The following is a 9455-nucleotide window of genomic DNA, read 5'->3' on the forward strand; positions in this document are numbered from 1 at the left end:
GTTTTCAAATTTCCCTTCATTGGAACTAAGGGGCCTAGCCAGAACCATGAAAAACAGCCCCATAACATTATTCCTCCTCCACCAAACTGTACAGTTGGCATTATGCATTGGGTCAGGTGGTGTTCTCCTGGCATCTACCAAACCCAGATTTGTTTGTCGGACTGCCAGAACTCGTTTCCGTTGCTCCAGAGTCCATTGGCGGCGAGCTTTACACCACTCCAGTCGACGCCTGGCATTGAGCATGGTGATCTTAGGCTTGTGTGCGGCTGTTCGGCCATGGAAACCCATTTCATGAAGATCCCGACGAACAGTTATTGTGCTGATGTTGCTTCCAGAGGCAGTTTGGAACTCGGTAGAGAGTGTTGAAACCGAGGACAGAAGATTTGTATGCGCTACTTGCTTCAGCACTCGGCGGTCCCGTTCTGTGAGCTTGTGTGGCCCACCACTTCGCGGCTGAGCCGTTGTTGCTCCTAGATGTTTCCACTTCACAATAACATGACTTACAATTCACTTGGGCAGGTCTAGCAGGGCAGAAATTTTAAGAACTGACTTGTTGGAAAAGTGACATCCTATGATGGTGCCACATTGAAAGCCACTGAGCTCTTCAGTATGGCCATTCTACTGCCAATGTTTTTTCCTATGGAGATTGCATGGCTGTGTCTCGATTTTATACACCTGTCAGCAACGGGTGTGGCTGAAATAGCCAAATCCACAAATGTTTGTATATATAGTGTATGTTAATAGGGTCATTCTAAGAAAAAAGTGCCCTTAAGTATAAATTGTGCAACAATGTTGCATTTTTAAAAGCCTTTAATATAGCCCTTATGGTGAATTCAATAAAACTATGTACAGTACAGTTCAAGTCAAAAGTTTGGACACACCGACTCATTCCAGGGTTTTTCTTAATTTGTACTATTTTCTACATTGTAGAATAATAGTGACGATATCAAAACTATGAAAACCAAAAAAGTATTAAACAAATCAAAATTATTTTACATTTGACATTCTTCAAAGTAGCCAACATTTGCCTTGATGACAGCTTTGCACACTAAAAGTTAATTGTGGAATTTCTTTCCTTCTTAATGCATTTCAGCCAGTCAGTTGTGTAGCCCTATTTGGTAAAAGCCCTATTTGGTAAAAGACCAAGTCCATATTATGTCAAGAACAGCTCAAATATGCAAAGAGAAACGACAGTCCAGTATTACTTTAAGACACTAAGTACTTTGAAAGTTTCTTCAAGTGCAGTTGCAAAAAACATCAAGCGCTATGATGAAACTGGCTCTCATGAGGACCGCCACAGGAAAGGAAGCCCCAGAGTTACCTCTGCTGCAGAGGATAAGTTCATTAGAGTTACCATCCTCAGAAATTGCAGCCCAAATAAATGCTTCACAGAGTTAAAGTAAAAGACACATCTCAACATCGACCATTCAGAGGAGACTGAGTGAATCAGACCTTCATGGTCGAATTTCTGCAAAGAAACCACTACTAAAGGACACCAATAATAAGAAGAGACTTGCTTGGGCCAAGAAACACAAGCAATGGCCATTAGACCAGTGGAAATCTGTCCTTTGGTCTGATGAGTCCAAATTTGAGATTTTTGGTTCTAACCACGGTGTCTTTGTAAGACTCAGAGTAGGTGAACGGATGATCTCCGCATGTGTGATTCCCACCGTGAAGCATGGAGGAGGAGGTGTGATGGTGTGGGGGTGCTTTGCTGGTGACACTGTCTGTGATTTATTTAGACTTCAAGGTAGACAGCATGGCTACCACAGCATTCTGCAGTGATACGCTATCCTATCTGGTTTGCACTTAATGGGACTATCATTTGTTTTTCAACAAGACAATGACCCAACACACCTCCATGCTGTGTAAGGGCTACTTGATCAAGAAGGAGAGTGATGGAGTGTTGCATCAGATGACCTGTCCTCCACAATCACCCGACCTCAACCCAATTGAAATGGTTTGGGATGAGTTGGACCGCAGAGTGAAGGAAAAGCAGCCAACAAGTGCTCAGCACATGTGAGAACTCCTTGAAGACTGTTGGAAAAGCATTCCATGTGAAGCTGGTTGAGAGAATACCAAGAGTGTGCAAAGCTGTCATCAAGGCCAAGGGTGGCTACTTTGAAGGATCTTAAATCTAAAATATATTTAGATTTGTTTAACACTTTTTTGAATACTACATGATTCCATATGTTATTTCAATGTTTTCATGTCTTCACTATTATTCTATAATGTAGAAAATAGTAAATGTAAAGAAAACCCCTTGAATGAGTAGGTGTGTCCAAACTTTTGACTGGTACTGTATATGAATAAAGGCTTGGTAAAATGCCAAAATTCAGATTTTTATCGGCAAATTTCTCCAAGTTTCACCATCATTGTAAAGCCCTACTTATTTTGTTGCTTTGGCAAAGTCATTTCTGAAAATGATTATTTATTTCATTACAGATTCATTTACATCAACCCTTTAGGTCAATCCTGTTACGTGAACTGAGCTCTCATTTTAATATGGTGAAACTATTCCTTTTTAAATACTTTTTTCAAAAGAAGCATTGAATATCTACACTCTAACGAAAAAAGGTTTCCAAAAGGGTTCTCTGGCTGTCCCCATAGGAGAACCCTTTTTCATTTCAGGTAGAACGCTTTTGGGTACACAATACCCCATAATGACAAAGTAAAAACATGTTTTTTGACATTTTTGCAAATTCAATGAAAATGAAATACAGAAATATCTAATTTACATAAGTATTCACACTCCTGACTCAATATATGTTAGAATCATGTTTGGCAGTGATTACAGCTGTGAGTCTTTCTGGGTAAGTTTTTAAGGTGCCCTTCTTTGCGATGCATTGGAAAACCTCCCTGGTCTTTGTGGTTGAATCTGTGTTTGAAATTCACAGCTTGACTGAGAGAAATTACAAATAATTGGGTAACACTTGACACCCAACGGTCCTAACCATGTCATAATATGTCATAACAGCTGACAAAACTTATCGTAACCTGTTATAACCAACAAAACAAGCCATAACCATCACACAAGGCAAAACATTCCATTACACCATAGCCTACGTGTCAACAGTACACTTATGTTATACATATCTTTTTTAAATGTACCATATTAAATGATCATTGTAATTGTGCACACACTGATGTCAGACATGCACCTTCCCTAATGCTCTGTTTGTTGATGACTGGGATGAATGCAGAAGCAGATTTCAGGAACTGGACAATTCACCCTCTATTTATAAGGGCATGTACATGATAGGCCTATCTGGCTTATATGATTATATGGTCCTAAATATTATACTTTTTCATGCATGATTGTATGTGTCCCATCATGTTCATTGGCCCTCATCACAACATTACAAATATTCAATCACACTGTTGCACGCTTGTATCGGATGAAAATCCACTCCAACTTGCTGAGGATGACAGAATTAGGGTAGGAACAATTCTAACCTAATTAATCTGACTTCATTATGACATGTTTAAGAGGCTAGAACTATGAGCTGATCCTTGCAATCATAGTCTAGTAATAAATAAGTCAATTTAAAGCAGAGGTATCAGTGTGTGTATCTAAAAGAATACAATGTGTGTAATTCATTTTACCAATAAGCCATATCAACAGTCAATAAGTATCGCTCTGAAATATGAGGACTGCAGTCATGTATCAATTTAAAATGAATCAACATGTATTACAATAAATCCAATAAGATGCAATTATCTAAAAGAAGAAACCGTATAAGTCGTCTAGGTAAAAGTTCAAAAAGTCTAAGATAACAACAATACTGCATGTATAGCCATACGCAGGTATAGCTAGGAGCTTGGAAAATACAATAATTACATTTGAACATGGCAAAACATCCTCCTTTAAACCATCCCGGACGGAACTCAAATTACAATATCCTCAGCGTTTAATTAGCATCACTCTGGTGGCTGAAACAAAAGAAGGAAAACATCGCAACTCTCTTCTAACCAAATCGCCTTGCAATATTATGGGAACAACCAGGCTGCTCCTCTTCTGATACAGCCATCAGACCAGCGACCAGATTAGGACAACGTCTCTGAAAAGGAAAAACCACAAAACATGCAATAGGCCTACAGAGAGTCATATCAACATGTTCAGCTCTTTATATGAACTTTAGAAAGAAATCAGACATAAAAATACATTGAGAACGTCAACTCCAGTTTTATTACATTTCACGCCTCAAGGGCACTAGGAACTTTGGTGCGCCACAGGGAAGTCTCGCTCATGGGGAGGGTGCTGGTGAACCACACACTGTGCTTTGAGGCCAGCAAATCACCAATGTTGCCTTCATCACAGTCTTCATACTTTCTCCACATTTAATATTCCAAATTATACAGTAGTCTTAGGTCACCCATATCCTTAACTTTTACTTTCTAAGTCATAAGTTTCTCTAATGTCTGTGGGTTCACCGCCCAGTGAAGTATGTGCTGTGTAGGGATGTGTGAGTGCCTGTCTGATCTTTCCGAATGGTTCTCTTCAGGTGGTGCCAGAACCATCGCTGGGCAGCTGGACTGGCATCCGCGGGCCACTCCAGAACACTGCGCCTGCAGAGCCGCCTGCGCAGGTGGAGGATGCGTGAGCGTTGCAAGACTTGGGGCTGCAGTAGCAGCAGCACCATGGCGTCCACCCCCTCCTCCACCAGCCGCTGCTGCACCAGCAGGGCAGCCATTTTGACTACACCACGCAACAGGAAGCCGTCCGTCAGCACGAACACTGTCTTCCTGCTCTGCCGCACGCTATTGGACAGGTTGTCCATGACAGGCATACCCAGTGTCCAATCATGCTCCTCCAGGCAGAGGGGTCGGGCCATCTCTCCACGCTCCTCTAGCTCCACCCTTAGATGGTTTAATACCCAATCAGAAGCCAGCGGGTCTGCCGTGTCATACATGACAAAGGCATCGTAGATAAAGTCTGTGGGCACTAAGCGACGGTGATGCTTCATCTTGGCCCCACAGTAGTCCAGAATATAGGACAGATCCCAGTAGAACAGATGTGCTGTGAGAGATACCAAAATAATGAGAATGATGAGAAATGATGTGATGATGCAGAAGGCCATTGCGTTTTCATCGTTCACACACTCTTCTATGTCATAGCTCAACACAGACTTGCCCCTCCTCTCCACGGGCATGTCGCATGTCACCTCAGTGGCCAGCAGAGGGAGCTCCACCTCGTTGCGCCTCATCCACAGATGGAAGTCCAACAGGTCACAGGTGCAGTGGAGCGGGTTGCCCTGTAGGGACAGCTGCTGGAGGTGGTTCTCTGCTCCAGTCTCAAACGTGGTCTGGTTGATGAGCTCCAACAGGTTGAAGCTGAGGTCCAGCACATACAGGCTCCTGGAGCCCCCAAGGAAACCAGGCGCTAGCTGGGAAATCCTGTTTTGGCTCAGGTCCAGAAACTTTAGTGAACTGGTTAAAGCACAGGCCACCTGCTCCAGTTTGTTCTTACTCAAGTCCAGCTCCTCAAGATGCGGTAGTTGTGTGAGCGTCTCCCAGCCAAAGACCTTCAGTCGGTTTTTACTCAGAGACAGGCGTCTCAGGGTCTTGGGGAAGTGTTTGTAGACCTCAGGCGGTACACGGTGAAGCTTGTTGTATGACAGATCCAGGGAAGTCAGGTTTTGGAGCGCTCTGAAAAGTTCATAGTTCTGGCATATTTTCCACATGATGTCTAGGCGGTTGCCCTGGAAGTTCAACTCCTGCAGGGAGCTGCTTGAGATGTTGTTATGAGTGAGGGTGCTGATCTCGTTCCAGCTCAGGTTCAAAACCTTCAGAGAACCCAGGTTTTCCATGAATGCTAAACTGTGGTTTAGCCCTGCCACCACAAAGTAATGATTATTATGACTCAGGTCCAACACCTCCAGTTCTGTTAGCTCACTGAATGCATGCTCATATCGCAGGTAGATCTTATTCTGGGATAGATCCAAGTACTTAAGTTTGGGGAAATGTACAAACTCACTACCGTTGAACATGTCTCCAATAGAGTTAGATGACAGGTTGAGACAAGCTGTGTTATCCAGGCCTTGCAGCATATCAGGGTTTATGTGGAAGATGTTGTTTCTGCTAAGGTCAAGCACTGGACCGTACGCAATACACTTTGGCTTAATGTTAGGCAGATGGCGACGATAGAGTCGATCCTTGTGTACGTAAGGCCCAAACCTGTCTCTATTCAGCTCATAGCCACAGCTACACCCACATATTGACAAAACATCTTCTCTCTTAGACTGGAAAGAAAATTTGTTCTCAGAGAGGCCAACACTGGACAAGTTATGGAACATACCAAATAATGAGAGGTTTGTCTGATAGATAAAGTTAGTTCCCAAATTGAGCACAGACAGGTGAGATAAATTGTAAAGTGGGTTCAAGTCATTTTTGTGAAGAGTTGAAAAAACATAGTTTTCTAGGTGTAATGTCTTCAGAGATGTCAGGTTGGAAAAGTTCATAGAGAGCTTCAAGTTGTGGGAATATGAAGATTGTCCAGGGTGATTGTAAGACAAGTCCATCACCTCTACGCCAGGTAACACAGAGAGGAAGTCCCCATTGGCTATCTCACCAACTAGACGGTTGAATGAAAGGTACAGGTAGCGTAAGTTGGTGAGGTTCTCAAACCAGGAGGACTGTAGGTGATCTAGAGAGTTTCCGGATAGTCTCAGCTCCTGCAGCTTGGATAGCTTCCAGAAGGCATATGGGTGGATCTGTAATGCCCTATTGGATGTATTACAGGGCGAGCAGGAAATCGGGGTGTTAGAACACACAGGGCAGTTACCTGACAGGCCCAGAAGCCTCAGGCTAGTGAGACCACTAAGGTCATGCTGGTGAATGTGGGTGATAGTGTTCTGTTTGAGTTTGAGCTGCTGGAGGGATGGGGGGAGGAACTGGGGGACACCTATCAATCTGTTGTTTGACAGCGATAAACTAGCAAGGTAGGTGAGGTGGGAGAAAGTTCTGTTTTCGATGACTAGGGGTCCATTACAGACACTCCCGTAGTCGCAATTTCCAGTTAAATGGATTGTTTCTAAGAGTCTGACATGCATGAAGTCGTTTGGCCTGATGGTTTTGATGTGATTGAACTTCAGGCTCAGAAACCGCAGCCTGGACGGAAGGGCACTTGACACTGCAGAAAGACCATTACCATCGAGGAGCAGTTCCTTGAGCTGATCCAGCATGGAGAATGTTTGGTTCTCTATTATCAGAGGATGTTTCTGGGGGTTGACGTTATTGCTAAGGTCTAGTCGAGTCAGGTTTCGGAGGTTCCTGAACGAGGTGCCGGAGAGTTTCTTGATCCGGTTGGAGGAAAGGTCGAGCCATGTGGCATTCCGGCTGATATCCTGGGGTACCTGGAGTAGCTTCCTGTCCGAGCAGTCAAAGGACTCTGATTGGTTGAGAGAGATGACATTGCAGGGTAGTTTCCTCTGAGCCCAGGTCCTCCCAGAGCAAGAGAGGGAGAGACACAGCAACACCAGGATGAACAGCAGACTCTGAAAGGCAGGGGAAAGGGGAAACCTGTGGGAAGAGGATATCATATGAATATTGATTGAAAATATCTGATTCCGAAAGTAGTCTCGGTTCTCTGCAAGAGGAGAGTGAGAGGTATGACAAAATGATATATAAGATGACAACGGCACAGATAGTATTGCTATAACCGTTGAGTGCTTCACCTTAGGTTATCAGCTTTAAAAAAAAAAGGAAATTAATGCTGAGCTCCTCAGCTAATTGTGAGTAGGCTACAGTGGAGGCTGCTGAGGGGAGGACAGCTCATAATAATGGCTAGAATTGAGTATAATGGCTGGAATTGAGGGAATGGAATGGTATCAAACACATTAAAACCTCTCCTCAGCAGCCTCCACTGGTAGGCTACCTGATGTCTCTGCGGCTTACTGAGAGGAGGGAGATGATTGCACAGTCAAGAACAATGGGACATTTGTATAATTAATTGTATAGTGCTTTGTAAGTATGTAACAGGTTTTAACTGTTGACGTGTTGAATGCAGCCTGTGTCAGCGTCAGGTGTTCGTAATTACCAATTAAGAGTGTGCTTTTGGTATAAAAGCTGTGTGTTATCACTCATTTAGGGGATACCCTTGCTATTGTTCAGGCTGGCGTGCCCCGGGAGGACGAGGACGTAATCCAAATTCTACCAGAACATAATTGTGTCTAGGGCAAGGTGTGCCCCTCTTCACTGCTGGCTGCTTTCATTCTCCCTTGGCTCGCCTTCCGTACTATCTGATGGGTATATATTTATTGTGTGTTGGCCGGAGATAATCAGAACTTAAATATATTGTGATACATGAAGTGATTATTGAGTATTTGTGCTGATGACGAAACTGAGATTATTCTACTATTTTGTGCTTCTGGTCAGTAGTGAACGTTTGAAACACTAGCCGCTGAAGATTGTGTCAATGATGAACATACCTGAACTCTTTTCCTGAAAATAAATGTATTTTGTATCTGATATCTGGCTGGTCATTCCCATGTTCCACTTCCTGACGCAAAGAACCTGTGTGTTTTAGATTAGTCCCAAGGACTTCTCCTCACGTAATTTTTTTTTATATATATATAAATAAAATCAGGTTTGTGTAGTAGGCCTACAGTGAGGGGAAAACATTTATCATTATCTTACTTCTGCTTTCCTGAACTTCACAAAATCTTTTAAGGTAGCTTTAAGTTCAAGATTTAGCTAATTGAATTTGCCATATATATTTTACTTATTAATTTATACATCTGTAAATAATGCATAGGTATACTTAACGTTTAAGTATATACAAAAACAATACTGTGAAGTGCCCTGTAAGGAAATATTTAACTTGGTGGTTCATGTGTGCCATGTCATAGGCAGAGCATTTGGGCTGTCCATCCATTGTTGAATGATGTTGGGATGTATCAACACAATATTTCAGTTTTCCTCATATCCTAAGCCCATTGTAGGAATGTACTGGTCATAAGGAACCATAAAACTCTTCAATTAAATTGAAGGTACTTTTAAAAGTGATCCAAAATATTAAGATTCTCTCATTTAGACATCCAAATAATTTCTGATACACAAATGCCTCGGTACTTACCAGTGTTTCTTCATAGTGCTCCCAGAGAGATGTCAGACAGTAGTTGTGGATGAGCCAACTCTTTTTTTGTGTGTACATCACACAGGAAGTCATCTGGAGCCTTGCTGGTTGTACTTCCACATCGAGAGTGTATTCTAAGTATTTTGTAGGAGTATTCTGAATGCTCTGTGAATTCTGACCTTTTTACATAGATGTTGAAACTTCCTCTATGTGCATGTTATGTGTGTGTCAAGGTTGTGCAAAGCATCCCATCAGGCCCCAGCCACACAAGGAATGCACTATGAATATGTTTAATCCATCAAAATGTTAACTCTCTGTTGTCCGTCAACGTATGACCCCGTAGAAAAACCATTGTCTCTATCCGTTTTTCTTGGTGTGC

The 9455-nt window shown here is 42.6% G+C and overlaps 1 protein-coding gene across 1 annotated transcript; it reads right to left on the reverse strand.

Moving 5' to 3' along the window:
- Positions 1–3655: 3655 nt before the first annotated feature.
- Positions 3656–9455, reverse strand: LOC106568387 (toll-like receptor 8). Its single transcript, XM_014138696.2, has 2 exons — positions 9077–9455; positions 3656–7521 (listed from the first exon to the last, which is right to left on the reverse strand). Exons 1-2 carry the CDS (start codon positions 9088–9090, stop codon positions 4431–4433), a joined length of 3105 nt encoding a protein of 1034 aa, XP_013994171.2. The 5' UTR covers positions 9091–9455; the 3' UTR covers positions 3656–4430.

The sequence above is a fragment of the Salmo salar genome, chromosome ssa01 (genome assembly GCF_905237065.1).
Source record: "Salmo salar chromosome ssa01, Ssal_v3.1, whole genome shotgun sequence".
NCBI lineage: Eukaryota > Metazoa > Chordata > Actinopteri > Salmoniformes > Salmonidae > Salmo > Salmo salar.